At 44.4% G+C, this 23778-nt stretch overlaps 1 protein-coding gene across 1 annotated transcript in view; it reads right to left on the bottom strand.

Moving 5' to 3' along the window:
* MED27 (mediator complex subunit 27) overlaps positions 1–23778 on the bottom strand; it is a 208024-nt gene that overhangs the window by 122287 nt on the left and 61959 nt on the right. The window contains exon 3 of the mRNA XM_025888310.2: positions 22527–22657. Coding sequence (XP_025744095.1) covers positions 22527–22657 — 131 coding nt within the window. The remainder of the gene's footprint in view (positions 1–22526; positions 22658–23778) is intronic.

Raw genomic sequence — 23778 nt, 5'->3', positions numbered from 1 at the left:
ACAACTGACAATGCATGAGATCAAAATGTTTTCCTGATGATATTAAATCAGTCTTTTAGGTATTTCAAAGGCATTCTTATTTTCTTGAAAATTTACTCAATTTTCTATCTCGTCTTGCTTTCTGTTTACATTACCTCAAACTGCCAGGAGGACAATATTTTGACACAATAGCAAGCAATTAAAATGCTATGGGCAGTCCTGAAGAATTACAAGTGAAAACGGTCCACTCCCTACTGGAACAAGTTCCAAAACACCTCATTAATCTAGATTCCACCGAGGCAGTGAGGGGAGCAGTCTACTAGGAATCAGGATACGGGGGATTAAGTCAGGCTTGGGTCCTGGCTGTGAGTCAGTGGCTGCCCGGCCCTTGGCCCTCAGAGGTCCCTGTTACACAAGGAGAAGACACACCGAGCTTCTGTGCAGCAAAAAGCTGCTATAAAAGGTCAGTTTGTGTCTATAGGTCACAATTTTTAAAAAATACGAGCTAGGAAAGTTACTTTTATAAATACAACAGTAACAAAGTAAAATGAAATTATGATACTAAAGGGGTCAAATTATAAGCTCTTTTTCCCTTTTCCAAAATTTTCTCTAGCACAGGGATAACTCACATTTTTTAATTTTAAAAAGTGACAGTTAAATACTGAGAAAATATTCCTTGTTAGCCACTTAGATATGCTTGTTTACACAGGAACAGTTATTAATGCGGCAACTGTTATTGTCCATTAAAGAAACCATCAACTTAGGAGCCTAGTTCTGGATGGAGATGTGCAGAGGTGTGGGGAGATGGAATGGCGCTGGGTTTCTTTATATTCATCACCTTATTTAAACTTTGTAACAACTACAAAGTGTAAATACTACTGCCCCTACTTTGTGGGTGAAGAAACCAAGGCCTTGTGGCAATTATATAAGAAGCTGGTAAAAATTACAAAAGAACACACATTTCTAACACTTTGAAAATACCTCATTGTTCAGCCTTCACTAATTTCAGACTGAGCTTTCCCTTAGCAGCGCCATGAAGAGAGGAAGCTTCTCTGCTTCTGATATTCTGCCTGGAACTTCTGGTCTCAGACGACAGCAGGAGCCCAAGATTTCCCTTGACCTTTCATCCCCTAAAACTGTGTCTTAAGAGGCCTCAGCAGTGGTTCTGTGGCTGCCAATCACTCTCTGGTATTACCCCTTTGTAGGTAAGATATGTATTGTTTTTAAATGTGGTAAAATACATGTAACATAAAAGTGACCACCTTAACCATTTTCAAGTGTATAGTTCAGTGGCATTAAGTACGTTCACATCATCGTGCCACCAGCTCTATTATTTTTAACTTTTTACTATGGAAATGTTTGAACAAACCCAAAGGTGGAGAGAGAAGTGTCCCGCAAACCCCCACACCAGCCGTGCTTTGCCCTGTTGTTTTCTTCACCCACGCCCCACATAAACATACTTTTTCAAAAATTGAAATAGAATAACACAGATTCATGGGGCGCCTGGGGGGCTCAGTCTGCTGAGTGTCCGACTTGATCTTGGCTGAGGTCATGGTCTCAGGGTCCTGAAGTCGAGCCCCACGTCAGGCTCCGCGCTGTGCAGCCTGCTCGGGATTCTCTCTCCCTCTCCCTCCCCTTCTGTTCCTCCCTCTAACACACACTCTCTCTCTCTCTCTCAAAAAAATAACACAAATTTGTTATCAATTCACCTATAATCCACTTCAGTATGATATAGTTCTTTTTTTTTTTTTTTTTATTCATGAGAGACAGAGAGAGAGAGAGAGAAGCAGACTCCCCGCTGAGCAGGGAGCCCGATGAGGGACTCGATCCCAGGACCCTGGGATCATGACCTGAGCCGAAGGCAGACACTTAACCATCTGAGCCACCCAGGCGCCCCTGATATAGTTCTATCTTAACACCCGCCTTTAGGAAGCAGTATCCTCACCTGTAACGTAACTGAACCAGCAGCATCTGGCTCCAAGTACTTCGTCACTGACTCCCTACTATTTAGACTCTAACCTGAGCCAGAGGCCTCCCATGCTCCTGCTTACACAACCTGTGCAGCAGACTCTCCTACTCCCACAGGACCAGCCCCGTCTCTGGTCTTCCTCACTGTCCTGCCCCAGGCCACCCAACATTTCCTCCCCACACCTTCTCTGTTTAAGAAAGGCTCTGCTTCCTTCAAAGTCCAGATCCAACATTGTCTGCAAAGGGTCAGGGCCCTTAACAGCGCTCTCCCCATGGTTGAGCCCCTGGATACCTTGTAATAAATACCTACGGCTCATCTCCAACAACTCTGGTTCTCCAAGGAGTCAACTCCTCTGGAACCTTCCTGCTCTGATGGCCATCTTCTGTTTTGTCCAGGGGCCTCCACCTGGATTCCCTCTTTCGGACCAACCCTGAGGTTCCTGACCGGGGGTCCTGAAACACAACTATTATCTCCATGAGACCAGGGATCTTGTCTGGTTAGGCATCCCAGGTCTCTAATATATGAAATAGTATCTAGTATGCCGATTCCACAAATGTTTAGAGCATCCTACACATTTCCCAAAGGCAAGGGAGTGTCTGTGATTCCAAAAATGGTTCAGAACCATGGACTTAGTCCTTTTGGATCCACTCTTTGTTCATTCAGCCCACCTGGCCATTGATTTCAGCGTCATTCTGAGAGGGTATGGTCTCTTGGTTCACCCTGAATTCCATGCTCCACCCTGAGTTCTGCCCCGGGGCCCTTGGTTCTGACCCAATCTAGGATTTCTGTTAGAGCAGGAGATCTGGCCAAATCTTACTTTCCAGAGGACTTCAGCTCACAAGAGTCTCATGAAGGACTGACTATAGAAATCATCAGGAACTCATAGTCTCTGATCTGCCTCTGAACAGAATTTCAACCTCCAATTGGACTGCAAGCTCCTCATAGTCAAGGGCACATAACACTGTGCACTAATCAGACGTGGGGTGGGAAATCCATAAACATCTGTGGTCAGTTCATTAATCAATGTCATTGGCATCACGGGGGCAGAGAACAATGAGAAATTTGGAGGTGTGCTAAAGAGCAGAGCAAAGTAAATCCTGTCTCTTAAATCATAACCCAGAGGCACTAAAAGAACCTGTTTTCCCTTCCAAGACAAATTCTGACAGTTTTTCATAACTGCTACTTGTACCCAAATATCTTCAAGGCAGCCATACAAAACAACAGACGCTTGCTACATTAAAGTACAGCTGCATTTCAAAAATTGCAGGTATCATCAGAGACCTGAGTCTGCACCTGTTGAGAGAGAAATACCCTCAGACACCACCATTCAGAACTTTTTTTTTGTCTTTCTTGTTTTTTCAAGGTAGCCTCCACGCTAGCGTGCAGCCCAATGCGGGGCTCAAACTCACTGAGATCAAGACCTGAGCTGAGATCCAAAGTCGGACGCTTAACCGGCTAAGTCACCTAGGTGCTCCCAGTTAACATTTTAAAGCAGAGCTGCTATTTCCACATTCTCTAACCCAGCCAGGAACAAGTTAAGAACATCCCAATTGACTTAGGTGCTGTGGGAATCCAAAGCAGCCTATTTTCTAACTCACTATTAAAAGCAATAAAAACACTTTTGATACTTATCCCTGCCCATACCTCTCAAAGATCTGAATCAAATTCAGTAAGGGTAGCAGGCAAATGTGAGCCCTGTTAACTCATCCCGCCTCTCACCGAAAGCCAGAGTACTCACAACCTAACTTCCTGTTTTAAGGCACCACACTTAACATATATAAATCAATAATTTTCAAAATTAAAATACAATAAAACACACAACACAGAATACATAAAATGGAATTTAATTTTCCTTGAAGGTTCAGGAAGGAACTCAGATTCTTCGGTGTCTTAGATTCATTAATTATTAGTAACCAAGACATTTACCAAAAATGCCCGTTAGTAGAGCTTTTAGAAGTTCATTTGGTGACCTCTGTTACAACATTTTATTATTCTTCGTTGCCCAATTCCTATGACATTGTCTGGAAAGAACACAATGTCCTCCCCCATGCATACTGTGCATGTGTCCGTGCATATGTACACAGTAGAAAATATACATGCCAACGGGAGACATAATTTTATCTGAGTCTAAAACTGATGAGAAGAAGAGAAAAAGGAGGCCTCCTTACTGTTTCCACCACCATTAACAGGAATCTTTCTGCCTCACGTGACACAGACATGATAGACCATGGCATGCAAACAGGGACAAAAATCTGTAACATTCTAATCTACGGATATTGCATCTCTTTGGTGCCCACTCTTAAAAGGAACACACATATTCAAACAAAGGATAATTCTGCAGAGCCCGCCTCCACCACAGAGCCCCTCACTGCCCCTCCCTGGAAGGAAGGGCGGAACTCACTGCCCACAATATTCATTTCACGAGTCCCACTACTATTACTATAAATAACAATAATCATAATAAATGAGCAGCCAGCACTTAACAAGTGGTCACCATATGGTGGATATTGCACTCCCGCCCATTATCCCTCCTTTACTAATGAGAAAATGAGGGGTGAGGGAAGTCAAGTCACACGCCCTGAGGCACACGGAGAGTGAATGGGAGACCTGGGTTCAAACCCAGTCAACTCAGGAACCTGCTTTTTTAGTCTACTTCCTTGTTTACTTTCATACATGCTATGTTCTAAATCCCCAGCTGGACTGTAAATTTCTAAGAACAAGGGCTCTTTGTATTCCTTACATAAGTCTGCTGATAATAAATAACACAGTAGTTTAACATCAGCTGGTATTCATTAAAAAAAAAAAAAGCAAAAGTTTCTTCCTTGCAAACCCTTATTTACCATGTTGAAAGGTTATACCAAAAAAAGATTAGTACTAAGTGGGAAGAGGTAAGACTGAAGACCAGTACTGTGGATCTTAGCCGCACAGCAAGTTTCATCGAGGAGGAAGACATGGCAGACATGGAGACCACCACTCAGATCCCCTTCAGGAAGGCCTGGCTGCCCAGCTGTGGGGAGTACAGTCGGCATGCAACCCCTAGCTGTCAGCCCATTCAGGGTCAGCATCAGCTGCAGAGAGCCCCTTCTCTGCACTGATACTAGTTCCCACAGCCCTGCAGCTGCATCACACCCCCCCACTGTTGAAAGCGGGGCACATGGGGGCTAGGTAATAGATGGGGAGTCCTGGCCAAGCTCTGGCTTATAGCGGTTCCACTCACTGGGTCCGCAGACCCATCTGGGGTACATAACTGAGATCGACATACCTGGCATTTGGCACCATCACCACATTAGGTCCTTGGTCTGTGGGGTAAGACCTACCAGAGTGGGGAAGGGCCAAGTAGAAGTCTGATACTCCCCTGGCCTGTCCCACTCCTATCCCCCAGCCAAGACAGTAAATCAGAAACAGTACTGCATCCCAGGGCAATGGCAGAGGTTAAGTGCCATCACGAAAGAGCCATGGAAGGCAGGGGCATGGTCTCCATCACATCTGCTTAATTTGCCAGTCTGACCCCTGCAGAAACCAGATGGATCCTGGAGGAAGACTGCAGACCATGGAGAGTTCAATCAGAGAGGTTGCCCTGATCCTGGCCACTGTGTCAAATGCGCCATCTTTTTAGAACAGAATAATACAGCCTCTGGTCCTACAAAGCCACTGATTTAGTGAATGCGTATTTTCTATTCCAATCAAAAAAGATCAGAAACAGTTCGTGTTCCATGAAACACAGGACAGTATACGTTTACCAGTTCTGCCTGAAAGCAAACTTCTGCCCTCCTGGATGTCCAGACATCCCTCAGATCATTACAGTGATCCCCGACATCAGTGACATAATGTGGATCAGGTTGGAGGTGCAAGAGGTGGCCCAGTCATCAGAGGCCTTGGTAAACACAAGTTCTGTCTCCCACATCCATCGAATGTTTAGAGACCCAGGGGCCAGGCACATGCCAGGACATCTCATTACTGAGAGACCGATTTCTCACACAGCCACACATCTGCTGGGTATGCTGAAGCCCCAACCACTCTTTATCTGGAACGTTTCTCAAGGCTGTGTTTGCAGTGAGCAGCCTTGAGGGATGAGGTAATATCTCCGTAAATAAAGAACAGGCTTGCTTACAGGCTGCTACAATGCCGGGGTTCCCCAGGCTCATTGTTCCCTCCTTTGATGTAACCCACTGAGAGTGCAGGCATCCCTCTAGGCCCCCCTGCATCAACCCATGGGAATGGGGTTCAAGGAGCCAACAGAGGCCCCGCCGACGCTCTGACTACTCATTTTGCTGGGACTTCTGTCAGCATCTATGTCACTGTGATAAGCTAATATTTTAGCTTGGGGGGGGGCGGTAAAAGTCTCAGACCTTTCACAGTTTTTAATACCTATCCCAAAGTAAAATACGAATTATTGCATTTTGCACCTCATCACAAGGAAAGAAGCCCAAAGTCTGGTGGGCCTCTCTGGGTGCTGTTCTAAGGTTGAGCAGGCCCAGTAACAATAAACTCTAAGACAGAAGCAGCACATGTGGGGCCGAGCACAAGCAGAACCAGAGACTTCAGACCCCAGGGCACTCACCAGGTTTGGCCCAGCATTCCTCTCACAGCCCGTATCTATGGTTGTGTAGGGAACCCCATCTGATCAACTGAAGGAAGGAAAAGCCCAAGCTCGCTTTATAGATAAGCCACCCTGGTATGTGGGTACAAGGCAACAATGCATGGCAGCTATACTGCAGACTCACTTGGGGTGGTCATGAAAGACAGCGGGTGGCAGGCGGGGGGGGGGGCGGGGAGTGTCTCCCAACGTGCACTGAATGGAAAAACAAGTGACAGAGTTAGATGACATACAGACTCATGGGCAATAGTAAGTGGTCGGACTGTCAAGGGTCTAGAAGAAAAGACTGGAAGGCTCTCACAGGTCAGGTCCACTCCAGAAATCTCTTGGGTAGATAAGGCTTTGTCAGGCCTGCATCATGGCTGACAGCCACCCCCTGTCCAAGCCTGCTTTCTCCTCCTTCCTTTCACAGGTGTTGATCCCTACTAAATATACTGTACCCCCAATTCCATCTCAGCATCTGCTTGCGGAAACCCTGGCCTGGGACAGGGGTGCACAACCCTGCCCCGTTATAGCTCAGATGCTGTGACTCCTGGAATCCCAGTGCCCACCCAGTGCCCCTACTTCCCAGCTGGGAGACTGCACAGGTTCTGAGCCTCAGTGTCAGCCAGGAGAGTACCAGTACCTCTGAGAAGACAAACGAAAATGAGTGCCTTTTGTAGCTGCTTTCATTATTAACCAGTCCTATGGTGGTTCTTCCCTCACTGTAGATTCAGCTTTGGTTGGTGATCTCTCAACTCATTTCTTTGAACTCTGAGTCTATAAATCTGGGCTCATTTGTAGAACAGAAATATCTGTTCCTACTGGCTGATAAAGTATTGCTTTTCTGCCAAAAAGCAGCGCTAAAAGGGCAGAGCTCCAGGGCCACAAGGAGCGCTGAAGCAGAAAGCTGGAATTCTTACCACGCAAATGCTGAAACCATCCCCTTCCACCTGCAAAGAACCAGAAACAACGGGCCGTGTGGCTCCTGCCAGGTTTGCAAGACTCAAGGAGAAATCAGCAAAGTATCCCACTTGGGGAAATCTCAGAATAGCGAAACAAGGATGGCGATTCTATGGTTCCACTCAGAAGCACCCCTCCCCCGAAAAAAGACACAATTTTCTAATATCCTGGTTGTTTCTCTCTCTCTCTCTCTCTCTCCCTTCCCTATCACTCCCAACCCAAGAGTGGGACGCGGTGGTAGAGAGAGTATCAGCCAGAGCGTTACAGGAACAAAACAGTCAAGAGGTTCCGGTCCTGGCTCTGCTGTTAATAAATTTCTGTGACTTCTCTGAGAAAAATGCTTCACTACCTGAAGTGAAGTTTCCTTCACGCTGAAATGAGGGCAGAGAAGTAGCTGCCTCCTGGCTCTTCCAGCTCTGGGTTTTCAGGACACTCCAGGCATGTCCCTCAACAGTGTCAGAGGTCCCTCAGCGGGGAGGACAATGCCACATACTGTCTAAATGTCTGCTGAATGAACTGCCCTGAATTAATTGGTCTTAGGAGATCTTTAAATGATAAGTACCCTTTGTTAAAAATAAAGTACCAAAAACTGAGGAGAGGGAAAGTTATTTGTAACAACCGAGCCCAGTTCCCCACCTGACGTGTAAAGTTAAGTTTGGTGCCTGCCACACCGTGGGGGTGGGGGGCTGGGGGCTGCAATCTAATGAACAAGAAAAACTGGGATTTCTGGTGAAGAAAAAGAAAAGGATTTTGGAGGCTTTGTTTACTTATTTCAATTATTTTATTTTACGTTCCCCAAGGTGCCCAAGCCCAGCAAAAAAACCCAACCAACCAACCAAACAACAGCTCAATCAATTTTGTTATATGTTGGATAGGAAAAGAACATCTTTCTAGAGATACTGTGCTTGGGATTTATGTTGGCTTAATGATATGACAAAAATGAAGTGCAACTATTTAAGATTGTGAGGAAGTCATAAGGATATTGTCTTTGGGGCACTTAGATATAAGTGTAGGAGTAGGTGAGGGGGGCGAGGGTTGGAGAGGGGACCAGTTCCTGAATTTTTAGCTAAGGACCCTTAAGTTTCTCCTCTGAAGACATTAAGCCCCAGCAAGTCTAACTCCTTGTGTGGGGAGTCGGGGCAGCTACACAGATGGAAAGCCCCTGGAGCCAAGAGCTTTTTGGAAGAACTGTGGGAGATCTATGTAGGAATACCTCTGCCTGAGCCGCACATACAGCAGAGTAAGAGAGGTGGAGGGGCATGAGAAGCTTCAGCTCAGGAATGCACAGGGAGTTTATCTGTGGGCCACACCGGCACACCGGGGAACCCCAAAAGGCTGTCCTACCCTATTTTCATGTGTCCACCATGATTAGAGACTGGGGGCTTCTACAAGTTTGATCTGAGACTCAAGCCTGATAAAGTTTCTCAAGGTTAAGGGAGAACAACTGTGAGTGGGGGCCTGCCTTAGAAGGAAACCAGAGAAGGGGCCTGTGTCTCGGGCCCACTTTCACAGCAGTTTCCCAGTCTTCCAATCACATCATAGCACTCATGGAAGATAGCACTGACAGGACCCTGTGGGGATAAGCAGCTGCGTGGGTCCCAGCAAGCCTCCTTAGGAGCAGCGGGGGCAGCGTCTCTTCACCTCTCTGGGAGGTGGCCTCCAGGAGAAGACGTGGGCAGAAGAGTGAGGATGTAGGGGTGGTCTTACTCAGCAGGTCCCATTCCTGTCTCCATGGCTTCTTGCCTCTGCCCCTTCCTGTTGTCTCTTTTTTGGGGGTATCAGATGTCAGGCCTGTTGTAGGCCATTCTACTATATGAGACACCAGCACTGTACTTAAGTCCATTTATGGGAAATTTTAATTTTCCGAGTCCAATCCTCCAGGGAGCCTTTCCTGGTTCCCTAGGGTCAATTTCATGTCCTTCTTTTGGGTCCAAATGGCCTCTTCACTTGTCTCTCCAGGACACTCTAAGTTCCTTAAAAGTAAGGTTTATTCATCCCTGACCTTATCCAGTACCTAGCATTATGGATATTAGATTTTATCTGTTGAATCTTTAAAGTTAATAAAAGGTAGAGCAGGCTGCAAATAAATACCAATTAAAGATAAAGAACAGCAAGAGGCTAGACTCCGGTGGTTGGAAGACAAGTCCCCTACCAGAAAAATCAGGACAAACTAAATTAAAAGCCTGTCCCCAGCACCAGCCAACTCTAGACTCACAGCTGTGACACAGGTATAAAAAAGAAGACGAACAAGGTGAAGAAACACCATGAAACATTCAAGCAAAACCTGGAGGGTTTGGACTCCTAGGTGCTCCAGTCTTTGACTACTATTTCCTCTGAATTCCCCACAGCAATTGGTGGAATGATGCACACACAGGAGATATTTTACAGATACTTACTAATCGATCAATACGTAATAACTTATCTATGATAGGATCTATATGAAGACCTTTTCAAAGCCATCAAAGGACCTTTCTCAAAAGTACCTTCTCATGTAGTAGGCCTCACCCTTTTTTCTGCACTTCACCAAAGAAGATATACAGATGGTAAATAAGCATGTGAAAAGAAGCTCAACATCATTAATCATTACAGAAATGCATGTGAAAACCATAATGCAATACCACTACATACTTCTTAGAATGTCTGACATTAAAAGACTGACCACATCAAGTGTTGGTGAGGACGTGGAGCAACTAGAACTGCAATCACTTTGAAAAACAATTTGGCAATTTCTTAAAGTGTTAAGCATACACTTACCACATGGCCTAGACATTGTATTCCTAAGTGTTTACCCAAGAGAAATGAAAGCATATGTCCATACAAAGATTTGTACCTGAATATTTATTTGTAGTAAAAAAAAATTAAAAACCACCCAAATATCCAGCAACAGATGAATGGATAAACAAAGTGTGGTCATATCCATTCAATGGAATGCAATACAGCAGTAAAAAGAAATGATCTCCTGATACATGCAACAACAGAGATGAACCTCAAAATAATTATGCTGAGTAAAAAAGTCCCATTAAAAAAAGTATACACTGTATTATCCCACTTATATAAGCTTCTAGAAAATGTAAATTAATCTATAGTGACAAAAAGCAGCCCAGTGGTTACCTGGGGATAGAGGTGCAGAGTGAGCAGAATCGTAAGAGGGGCATGAGGAAACTTTCAGGGTGAAGAATATGTTCATTATCTTATAATGGTAAGTAAGGCAATGATTTCACAGGTATATACATATGTCAAATTTTATACACTTTAAGCAGGTACAATAAAGCTGTTAAAAATGTAAAGACAAAAAGACTACACATCAGATTTGCAACAAACTGAATTGTGTAGTTCTGACTTACATAAAAAATTTAAGTGTTTTTAATGACAATGCAACATGTTTAGAGATACTAATTTAACTAGAGGAACCAAACCACAATATAAAATAAAATATCTATCGAAAGGAGGAAAGTAAAATATTACCAGACTGTCTTTTCTGTGGACTCAAGGGTAACAAGCTAAAACTGGTCAGGGAAACATACTGGCAGCACTGGGCACATCTGCGAGCTGATGGAGGAAGCAACCAAGTTAGGATCCACCTCCTTCTGAGTTTTAAATTCTAACAGGTTCCCAACTGTGGCATTAAGCCATAAACAATAAGCTCTGCCAAGTCTCCCCACAACAGTCATTCCTCCTGATCTAGAGATGTTCTGATGATGGTTTTCCCAGATCCCCCCAACCCTGGAGTGCTCCTTACACCCCCTCCTGAAGCAGTGTTTCTGAATCTCACACGTAAACAGGAATCTTCCTGGGAGCTGTTTAAACGTATCGATGATGGGGTTTTGCCCCTCGAAGAGGTCCTCATATGATTCTAATGTGCAGCCAGGGCTGGGAATCACTGCTTAAAAGGCCCCCTCATCTCTGGAGAAGGGTGGGGTACCCACATGTGGCTGGCTGGTTCCTCTGCCTGGGAGCCCACTGAGTCCACTACAGGCCTACCTCGTTTGACTGCGCTCTCTATTGTACTTTTTCCAAATTGAAAGTTGGTGGCAACCCTGCATCAAGCAAGTTTATCAGTGCCATTTTTCTAACTGCATTTACTCATTTCATGTTTCTGTATCACATTTTGGTAACTCTTGCAATATTTCAAGGTTTTTCATTAGCATTATATTCGTTACGGTGATCTGTGATCAGTGATTACAACTTGCTGAAAGCTCAGATAATAGTTAGCATTCTTTAGCAATAAAGCATTTTTTAATTAAGGTATGTGCACTGTTCTTAGATAATGTTATTGTACACTTAAGAGAACTACAGTATAGTATAAACATAATTTTTATATGAACTGGGAAACCAGAATTTTCATTTGATTCACTTTATTACAATATTCACCTTATTGCGGTGGTCGAGAACCAAACCTGCAATATCCCTGAGGTATGCCTGTACTACCCAGCTAGCAGAATGTCCCCAGAGTGAGAACTGACCTTGACAGCTCATCCCAAGGACCAGCAGGCCTGAGCTCAGAGCTTAATCTAGGCTGAGAAACTGCTTCCGAAGAGAAAGACAATGACACAACTACACAGACTTGGGGAGATGATCTACCTAGCGTCTCAGGAAGCTAGAAGGAAGTATAGTCTCAGCTGAAACAGGTTTTTTCACATTTTCTTATTAAAAATTCCTGAATGAGGACTATCAGAGTGACTAGTATCACCCAATCAAAATCATCAAATTCACCCTGCCCTAAAAGCCTCAAGCTAAGAGACAAAGCCATTTCCTACTCATGCCTATCCTCATGTTACTGAGGTCACTCTACTTGTTAGAGGTTATAGAACAGTTTTCAGCACAAGTGAACAGAGAAACTGGCTCACTGCTTCTTGATCACTTATAACCCTAAACAGGGACTTTCTGGGCCAAAATCTATGGGTTACTAATAGCCTACATGACAGAGAGAGAAAAAGAAAAAGAGATACACATCAAGAGACCACCAAAATTACTTTCCATTAAGAAAGAACAGAAAGACTTAAAAAAAAAAAAAGTTTCAGTTCCCAACAGCGTTAGATGGGAATGATATAGTGTGAAATATTAACAATCCTGAGACTCTGGCTCTTTGTTATGCAAAAATGGATTTAAAAAAATCCAAAGAGGAAAAAAAAGATCCAGCTTCTATCTGATGAGCTGTACTACACAACCACCCATTTCTTCTCTTCCTTCGCCAGTAATGGCCAGAGTGATGTCATAACCACACTAGACAGCTGTCTTCCTGGATAAAATCACCTTGTAAAGGAGAAATGCAATTAGCGGATACAATGAAATACAATTTTTAAACTGATTCTGCAGGCTGCCACATTTGACTTGGTGCTTAATGGCCAAGTTCTTTATTATAGTTTTCTATTTTATGCAATTTCTCTTTGATTCAGAATCTGTGGAAGACACCGAGACCTAAATCCTCATCTATGTCATACCAGGTCTGAGATAAACAAAGGACAGATGCGCTGAGAGTGAGGCCAGGACCAGAACCAGGCAGTAAGGGGCTGAAGGGCCACCAAGATGGGCAGAGCGGGCGGGGCGGCAGGACCCCTCCCCGACTCCTCCTGCCGGCCTCCTCTGGTCTCCCTCCTCAACCCCTGACAGACTCTATCCACTCTTGAGACTTCCCCTACCACCCCTAAGGAGCTGATTACCAAAACTATTTCTTCAACAACAATCCAAGTTCCAGACCTATATTTTAAAAACATTGATTGTGAAAATGTTCAAATACACATAAAAGTAGATAAAACAGTATAACGAGCTCATCGACAGTATCACGCTCTCTTCCCCCAGTTTCAACAGCTAGTAGCTAAGTTTTATCATATTCTCTCCACCCCCATCTCTGCCCCAACACACACACTTCTGAGAAAGGGGAGGATGGAGTATCCTAACACAGGTCCATCATATCATTTCACTCAAGACCTATGAGCTCCTCCAACTTAACATGTTTCAAGTAGAACTCACTTTGTTTCTCCTCTGTTTATAGACAGCATGACTTCTGCACTTTTAAGAGTTCCAGCCTGATCAAGCAAACACCTAGCCTGTAGAAAGTGCTTGGTCAATGCTTACAGAGCGACAGTATAAACACACACACATGCACACACACACACACGCACACACGCATTCACACAGTAGGGGACCAGACAGCAGGAAGCAAAGGTCCAGACGGAGGGTCTAGCTAATAAGACAAGATCCAGGACTTCCTACTGGCTTCCCGCCAGGGGCCAGCACTTCTGAGTATGGAGACCCTCTGGCTGAAGCAGGAGAGCAAAGTAGTTCTGTCCATCAAAAGTATGACAATCCTGACAGGCTACAGATTTCAGCGTGCGGCTATTAGTAAAACTAAATATGGTTCTCTCGAGGGGAGAAAAGGATCTTTTACAACATATATGCTAATGAAGCACAACGACATAGAGCATTTAAAACAAAATGTCCCTATATTTATTCTCCATAGACAGATTTTTACATTAATATTTATGAGGGATTCCTCGTTTATTTCTCCCAGAGATTTTTCTCCTGCCCAAAGAGAGGGGATAAAAGATAAGTAACATGAACCAATTATCTTTTAAACAGCTACAAATTTAACTGCATTCTGCTACTTGATTAATCTTCCTAATATACCCCTTTCCACACAACGGCCCCTGCTCATGAGCCCCCAGGGCCTGCTGCTCCCTGTGGGAGCACACTACAAGGCCTCAGCCTGGCTTGCAGGTCCTGCTTGCTGCTCAAGCCTCCAGATCCAATCCTCTCCATCCTCACACAGCAGGGCCAGACCGGCACCTCCAAATCCTCCCCCAGAGATATTTCTGTCGGTCCAAATGGCACCTGGTTCCCAGCCATCTAAATACCCAATGCTTATACTCTCATTTTACTAAGAGCCACGAGCAGTAAACATCTGGTAGAAAGATGTTCTCAGCCTTATCGGCCAGCGGGCAAGGGGCTGGCAGGTAGCACGGAGGGGAACTAGCCCAGAGGCTGTGCTCGTTCAGCCCTCAGCACCTGAGACAAGCCCAGGCAGGAAAGCAGAGGCCAGGAGCCCCAGTTCCCAAGGAGTTTCCAGTCTAACCAAGACACAAGTCAGACAATGAGTGGCAAATGCCATGGAAGAGCCACAAAGTCAAGCGTCACAGTGGTTACAAGTTGAAGGTTTCTTCCTGCCCAGTCACTGGACCACATTTTTCTTTCCCCAGTCAGTGACAGACTGAGAGACATGCTTCCCTTCTCTGCCTGCCAATAACACGAGCACATAAACACACGAGAAAGGACACTGCAGGAACCATCACGGAGTGTGTCTCCTCCGAACCCCCCAACGAGAGACTCTGAAGAACGAGGAGAGCAAGGTAATAGGGTGGACTGGACACGTAGGAAGACTATTCTGCACCGTTGGCCTCAAAATGCCTTTGGATTCTATTTCCAGGCAAATAGAAAACAAAGTGAGCAGCCACAAAAAAGCAGAGGGAGCAGATGAAACAGGGCTTGGGCAGTTAAAGTTTTACAACGCAATCGGGCAAGGCCCGGACTCTTCCTGGCCCCCCTGCATGGAGCTCTGACCACTGAGGGTTTCTTTCTGCCACTGGCAAGCTGGCCTGACAGGGTTCTCCCCCCTTTCCTAGTCACAATCATAAAACCTGACAAGAGCCAGCCACACTCATTTCTACCAGCCTTTTAACCTTCGTACGGAAAACTAGCTGAAAATTTTGTTGACGAAACAGAGGGAGATAAGGAATTACAGGATTGAAGACCTACGTGCAGGTAAGGTAACCCTTGCTGTGTGCACATTCCTATGCAAACTCAGGACCCCGAAGAGTTGTGGATACGTTTTTCTGAGATGGGGCCGGTACCTCTCACCGTTCCTGGACGCAGCGCCAGTCTTGTAGGGAAAAGGCAAGAGTGGCACTGAGTCAGGCAGCTTAAACACGACTGATGTGAATAAAATGAGCTTCTGCCATGCTGGTTATTGGAAACTGATCTCTTCCTTATTAATACGGTCCCGCAATGGAGACAAAGATTTCTCCATGTTCTAGAATGCAAACAATGTTTTAATCTTTAATTATATTCTCAATTTCAACTCTTCTGGAGAGTTACAGCCACCAAGGCCTGGGATTATTTCTTTATTACACAGCCTCTCAGTGGTATTTAATGAATATTGTTACTTAATACTTGCCAGTAGGGGAAAGAAGGATTTAGTGAGTTCCTACTCAAGTTTTGATGACTTTTCCAAAACTCACAGCTGCAAAATTCTCTACTTCCTTTTGGGGACATGCCATACAGGCAGGACGCTTGCTCTGCTCAGCAGCCCAAGCTCGGGAAGAGTCAGCCTGTGGAATGAGCATCCCGCAGGAAGGGATTCAGGATACAATGCTCTGCATTTCTAAAGCTCGTGGCAATGAACCAGGGTGCCCCTCGTTCATGGTTTACTCACTGTTGGTCTGCTCCGAGGCAAGCTAAACTCCAACAAAAAGAGATGTCAAATATTCTTGTTCAGGGCTCCCATAATCATCTACGTTGAAGAATTTAATATAAACTTATCAGCATAGAGCCAAATTCTGTCCTCAACCAAATATCAAGATCCTTATGAGGCAAAACAAAGCTCAAGTAATCAGGAAGAAAATTAGGTCCCTGCAAGGAAGTGAGTGCATCTGCAGTCACTACTCAAACATCTGTATCAAGGTTTTTGTAACGGGACAGTGACTATAGAACCCTGGAGTTTGATTATCTGTGTGGTCGAAAGAAAAAAACACGTTAAAAAAAAAAGTCTTGAAAATCAGCAGCAGAAAAGATAATGATGTAATGGCCAGGAAGCTACAGGAAGAGGCTCTGGGTTTACTGCACTTCGTGCTGGCAAACATTCGCCTTGCTCGGCTTCAACATCAATGACCCCAAGAAGCTCCCACCATCATTCATCACTATCGCCAAGGACAGATTTATGCCACTGCTTTGCTCTCCGTGATTCCTGTTGGTCTCACATTAAGCAAAAGACAACATGAGGCTCTGCCTTTCAAGAACAGAAGCGGCATTTACCACACATCTTGGAAAGAATCCAATCATCTGTATAAGCACCGTGTGTAATTTCAAGTCGATGATCTTCCTGGGAATTAGTGTGCAAGGCAGTGGCAGAAAATGAGCCTCTGTCAGTTAAACTCCCATAGCCAAATGAGAGGCCCTACCGAAGGCAATCTGTTGTTCAAACACTGGAACCCCGAGGTGCACACGCCGTGTCATTATCCCTGCTACCTCCTGAACTGGTGGCATTTCTTTCCAGCAACACTTGTCCTGCATGCTGTTTTGGTGGTGGTGTTTTTGTTACTCAAACCTGAGGTAGGTCATTCAAGAACAGGAGCATGAAGACTCCCTGCACTCTGAAGGGTGGTAGATAATACTGAAACAGATGCAAAATGTTGAGGAAATGGTACTGGAAGACTCCAAAGAATATCGAGGAATACCACTCAGCGATAAAATGGAATGCGCCACTGACATATACAACATAAACGAAATCTCCAAAACATCATGTGGAGCAAAAGAAACCGGAAAGAAAATATGTTCCGCGGGACTCCATTTATGTGGAGTTCTAGAAGAGGCAAGACTGGGGTATAGGGATAGAAATTAGAACAGTGGTGGTCTGATCGAGAAACTGGAGAGAAATCAACTCTTTCCAGGAGTCCTGCTGTGAAGTGGAGAGAGAGGAGCTGGGAGCTGGAAGAAGTGGGATTATGAGCCGAGTGTTCCCACGGGAGGAGGGTGTGGGTAAGCGTGTTTGTGTACTACCAGGAATGAGCCAGGAGAAAGGGGAATCCTGATGGTGTGGGAGAGAGAGGAGACCAGTGGCCTAATGGCCTGGAGCAGCTGACAGCGTGGACCTGGTGGGGGAGAGGAAGGGCTGTCCCTGGCTGGGAGCATGGACAGTGCCTCCTGAGTGACCAGAGGACAGGTAGCCTATGAAAGGAAAAGTGCCCTTAACTGAGCCAGCAGGACCTTTTCACAAAGGATAACTCGACACAAAAGAAACTGCCTGTCCCCACAACTTCCAGGGGCTGGATGAGGTTAATACTTTTAAAAATAACCTTCCTGTAGAACAATTTTTCCCCTCGAATCTAAATGAGATCTATATGTGCGAAGTAAGAACATGTAAGTATTTGCTCACCTCGCTGCCACCGAGTCAGCACTTCATCAGGCCGCCACCAGGTGTCCCAGGCCATTCGGCTTGACGATATGGATCAAAACCCGTATCGATGTTAACACAAAAGCAGGCTGAACAATGTGTCGTGAATGTGAGACTGTTATCTAAGAGAGCACAAGTAAACATGGCCACATCTGACATGTATTAAATACACAGATATCTCAATAGGCAACTTGCAGATCAATCAAGTAAGACAGCCACTCTTAGCTGATCTCATTCCTACAAGGGGCAAAAGCCTGATAATGTTTACCCAGGAACAGGGGACACAGCTCCTTTCTGAAAACGACAGGGCCCTTTCCACAACGGACTCAACATGACCACTTGGGAATCACAGAAGTGAGGTGGCTTCGTCAGTCCCCTCTGAATGCTAACACTTGATAAGAGATCTTTCATCACGAACAGCATCTTTGTCTTCTTACAAGCTTCTTTGGAGGAGGAGAAATATAGGAATCATTAATCCCATGAATCACTAATCCTATGGGAACTCAGGGGAGAATCAGAGCCTTCAAAGACCACTACTGTTCAAGCCAACTGCATTTAAAAACAAACACACTGTACACATCTCCTGCATTCTTGCCATGCCTGTGGTCTCAGCACACTCAGGCAGAGCCAGCTGTTTTGTTGTGGCAGACTTACTACCATCCAGATGCTGACACGAGCCAGTGCAAAAACCCGTCTGTCACTGTTCAACAGAGGTCCAGAGGAGGGTGAGTATGGAGCCCAGCACTGGTCCTCCACTGGCTTCCTCCACCGAGAAATAAACCCTTTCCTTAGAACCCTGTAAGCCTATATGAGAAAGCATCAAGCCCTCTTAATAAAGTCAAGCTTCCATCCTTCACCTGGCAGTGGAGAAATCCAGCAAAGTTTGGCTAGGCCTCCCTAAGTGTGGCTCTCTCTCAGCACCCTGCCCGTGGCCTTCTTGAGCATTCTGGGATCATGTCATTAGGACTTGGCACACATTACTAGGATTCCCTGCTACTTGTTCGTTCCTCTGTTTCTGCTCAGAGCTTCGTGAAAGCCAAATTCTATCTTATGCATCTCCAAATCCCCAGCACAGCGCATAGGACCAAACACCTGTAGGCCCTGAGTAAATAATTTGCTGAATAAATAAGTGAATGGGGCTTACAGGCTCAGCCATTCTTCCCTCTATGCAATGACTCTCCTCATTGGCAACTGCAGTGGTTTTAAAAAACATCCACAAATTCTCTGACAATCCTTCTTTCAAAAGGGAGAGCCTCATCCCCTCCCCTTAAACATCAGTCAGACTTAGTGACTCATTTCTAACCAACAGAATGGGGTGGAATGGATGCTGTGCCTTTGGAGGCTGGGTCATAAAAAGGATCAGCTCTGCCTGGCTCTCATTCTTAGACGGCTTGCTCTGGGAGAAGTCACCCGCAAGTCATGAGGGTACTCAAGCCTCCTATGGAGAGGGACTGAGGTCTCTTGTCAACAGCCAGCACCAACTTGCCTGCCATGTGAGTGAGTTACCCTGGACAAGACCTCCAAACCTCGGTCCAACCTTCAGATGATTGCATTTCTGGCTGATAGCTGATTGCAGTCTTCTGAGAGACTGAGCCAGAACCACCCAGCCAAGCCACTCTCAGATTCCTGAGCCACGAAAAATGTGAGAGATCATGTTTACTGTTGTCAAATCATGTTTGGTGGCGATCTGTTATGCAGCAATAGATGACTAATGCACCAGTCCTGGAGGGTTTGGGTGTTGTTTTATAAGGGATTTCCTTAATGACAAAGTTAGTTTATGGTCATGCCATGCTTGTAATAAAAATTTTGTAATTAGCAATATTCTACAGAATACAACCACAACATGGCTGATTAATAATGCAAATTTAAATGCTCCATAGATAAAACTACACGACCTTCAAGTCTAACAACTACATTCAATAAACGTTGAGATGTCATACAGAACATTACAATATAATCCTTTTTGGAGGTTGTTTCTTGTTTTTAAACATTATATATGTATAGAAAATTTGAGAATAATAGCCATCAAAACCTTAGCAATAACTTTCTCTGTGTGACGGTATTATTATGTTTTCCTTTCATGTCATCTTTGGTTTGTTCAAGGTCTACAATATGTATATATTACTAGTGGCCTATGTTTTAATTTAAAAATTTTTGGATTCAATTAATCCAGCAGCTTTGTCTTGCTGGTATTTCTATTCCTGACTCTACCACAATAAGAAGCACATAGTAGGTGCTCAATAAAAGTGCATTCAATGTCCTTTAGCTATAGATCCTGCCTACTGGACAGGTCTTTGAAGGGATCCACAATAGCGTGAGCCCCAAAAGCTCCATGATGTGAAAAGGCAGCAGTCAATTTTCACAGGAGACAGGCTACTAAGTATAGGAAATCATTCCAAAGTTGTATTCTTAGGACACAGTAACCACTTTCCTCTCTGAAACTAAGTATTTTGAGTGATTTATTATAAATTTATAATGACAGTTGTGAACACCTCCATTTTTTTTTTTTTTTGGCATGAGAACAGAGTCTGTTGATTGCCTTGGTGCTTAAAATAGTTTCTAAGTGTCCTCATAATAGCATGTCACCTGTAAACAGGTTTCAAGCCAATGCAAATGAACAAATGGCGAACAGATGGACTAAGAGCTGACTTTTGTCAAGAGAGAGTTAGCAACAAACACTTTTTGGCTCCAGTCTAATGGGACCATTAGAAAGTCTTTCACTTCTCACCAAACATCTTGCCTCAGTAGACAATCCATGCAGGGAAAATGACAAGTTACAAGGCCCATTAGACTTTGGAGAGCTGAAAGTTGGAGATTTGCAGAATCACCAAATCAACATATGAGAACAACAGATAATGTTCCTTCAGAAGCCTTCTACCAAACAGTGAAAATTCTCTACTTTGCATCACTCAAAGTGTCTGAAAAACGTGCACCTGTGCATGCAGCAAGCAAAAAATAACTTGCTGGAGGCTGGTTGGTTATGCTACTCTTCTCCTGGAAGCAAATGTTAATTGTGAAGAAAACCTGAAAATCATAGAAATGGTGGTTCAAGTGTCCAGTGATGAGGGAAAAGATCCTGAGGCATCCTCCGTGACCTCCCAGCTCTCTGCTGGCCTCTCTCCACCTAACGTCATCTCCTTGAAGAGGCCTCTGACCACCCGGTCTAAGCAGTTTCCCCAATCCCATCCCTTTCTACCCTATGTGTTCCTTTCTAAGCACCAATCGTAACCGGAAATTATTAATTTGTTAATTTGTTTAGGACTTTTTGGGTTTTTTTTGGTCTTCTTTCCCCAGCAAAAAAAAGCTTCAGGAAGAAGGGACCACATCTGTGTTGCTCATGATTGTATCCTCCACAGCCTAGGACAGTGCCTGCAGATAACAGGTAACAATATTTGCTAATCAAACAGAAAATAAGTGAAATCTTGCGTAAAGGCAAACAACTGAATCTCACCTGGAAACACTCCTCTGGACTGGAAATTTAAAAATGTACAGCTGATCCCTGAACGGGCTGGAAGCGCACGGGTCCACTTATATGTGATATTTTTGTCAATACAGTACTATAAATGTATTTTCTCTTCCTTATAATTTTCCTAATAACATTTTCCTTTTTCTGGCTTATTTTATTGTAAGAATAGAGTATATAATACACTTAACATACAAAATACATGTTAATCGACTGTTTCTGTTATCTGTAGGCTTCCAATCACTATTAGGCTATTGGTAGTTAAGTCTGGGGGGAACCAAAAGTAATACACAGGTACACAGATCTTTGACTGTGCCCATGACCCCTGCATTGTTCAAGGTGTCAACTGTAGTTTGTAACTGAGCCTGTAACCAAAAGAGGGTACAATCGGAGGGCAGGACAGGCTAGGGAACGTGTCTAAAGTCCCAGCCAAGCCGTCTGGGAGTACTGCCTAGCTCAGGGGAGTGTGTGTGCCACAGGGAAGCTATCAGCAAAGACTGGCGTGTTCACATTTCTGATTCCACACAGAGTGAGCCTTGGCCTTCATCTACCAGGGCTTCTAGCACAAAATAACCGAACAGGTAAACGGATGAATCCCTTTTGGCATAGTCGAAAGAATATTACATAGCAACAAAAAAGAACAAACAACCTGGATAAATCTAATAGACATTATGCTGGGTGAAAAAGAGCTGATAACAAAAGGTTACATATTGTGTGATTCCAATGATATGAAGTTCAAGAACAGGTAAAAATCAATCGTTCAAAGAAGGTGGAACAGTGCTAAACCTGGGCAGGGAGGCAGCAAGCGTACAGACTGGGAACATGGGGAGGAGCCCTCTCGGGATTCTGGAAGCGGTGGCCAAATGGCCTGATCTGGGTGGAGCTACATGGAGGTATGCACATGTGAAAACAATCACCACGCTGTACATTTCTGAACCTCACAGTATCTCTTATCTCTCCTACTAGGAAAAAGAAGGGCTCACATTTTACGAGTTTAAAAGAGAACAAGTGAGCCTAGCACGACTCGAATCCCAGCTCCCCCAGATTCTCTAGGCGGCCTGCAGCTTATCAAAATGTGCTCCTCAGCTGTCTCATCGGTGAAATAAGGACAACCGTACTTAGGCTCTGCCAACTTTGGGACTGTGACAAGGAAATAAAGAAAAGGCTATGAGGTATCTTTAAATCCTAGGTGGAAAAGTCACACACAAAGTATGTCAATTACGAAGCTCATCATAACTGCATCACTTAAGATCTATGCAAAACGATGTTACCTGTGTGCTGTTTCTAATCTTAGCAGGTACCTTGGCAAAAGGAAGAACAATTTCACAAAAAATAACTTTCCATTCACCAAAAACAAGCACCAAGGAGAGTTCACCCAGGACAAAAGAACTGTTTCAAACCCATTACTCACTGAGGTGGTAAGACAAGAGTTGTGGGCTGAGCCTTCGGTCTCCGTTTAGCAGATACTCCCATCTGGTTAGCAGAGCGTTTCAAGGACTGTTGATTTAAAAGGCCAGATGCCAGACCTGCATGGTACTGCAACTGCACAGACAAACAAAACAAAAGGGGAAGAAAAATACCGTTTGGTAAACGGAGGCCAAGGGGTATGAAACTCAATACTTGATGTATCTGAACCCCCCCCCTTAGAACATTCTAAATCACGGCAAATGCAGCGGCTAACATTTTGCTTCAAGGAATGTACTTGTAAGGAGCTGCTGAGACAAACAGGGAAAGAAGCGTGGACAAGGTTGTTCATCACAGCATTACCTAATGATGAAGAACCGGGGACCACCTGAATACCCAACAATAACTGGGAACTTGGTTAAGATATGGAAAGAAATTTACAACATCATTTTGTTGAATGAAAAACAAAAACAGGTTACACTGTAAACAGAGCGACACTTAAAAAGACAGTCTCTCAAATGTTAACAGTAATCGGGGCACCTGGGTGGCTAAGTGGGTTAAGTATCCGATTCTCGGTTCTGGCTCAGGTCGTGATCTCAGGGTCGTGAGACAGAGCCCCTCGTTGACTCCACATTCAGCGGGGAGTCTGCGTGGGATTCTCTCCCCCACCCCGCCCCGCCCCTCGCCTGCACAGTCTGTGTCTCTCTCTCTCAAATAAATAGAATAAAATCTTAAAAAAAAAAAAAAAGGTTAACGGTCTATTCCTAAGTAGCAGAACTTAAGTAATTTTTTCTTTCTTCTTTATTTTTCACTATCTCATATATGCTTTATATCAATGGTTTTTTAAAGCCTATGTCATTCTTTATAAGAAGATCCACAGGGATTCCTTAAAGACAAATTAGTTCTGGGAACTCTTGCTTATAATAAAAACCACATAACTGGGTGCACAACATGGCCTATCATAAACGTATATGAAACACACTGTGTGGTCAGCCTCAACATTCGGAACCACTGGGCCACTGTCTTCAGTGCTGAAGATACAAATATCAGTCTTAAGAATAAGCTCCTGAGTATATCTTACAACAAAGCACACAAATGGATACAGGCTCACCAAAGAGAAAGGGATGGAGAAGTTCATTTCACTCTGTGTACATGTAATTGGAACAACACAGCGCCGCTAAGGACACAAAATACTTTCAGTGAGCTCCAGGCCTGCATCCTTTGCTTTGTTCTGGACAAACTGCTGAGCTTTGAAGTTA

Source organism: Callorhinus ursinus, unplaced genomic scaffold (assembly GCF_003265705.2).
Source record: "Callorhinus ursinus isolate GAN/ISIS: 27379988/994484 unplaced genomic scaffold, GSC_fseal_2.0 scaffold24, whole genome shotgun sequence".
Taxonomy (NCBI): domain Eukaryota; kingdom Metazoa; phylum Chordata; class Mammalia; order Carnivora; family Otariidae; genus Callorhinus; species Callorhinus ursinus.
Note: the sequence above shows the minus strand (reverse complement) of the source record. Positions and strands in the feature narration are given on the sequence as shown.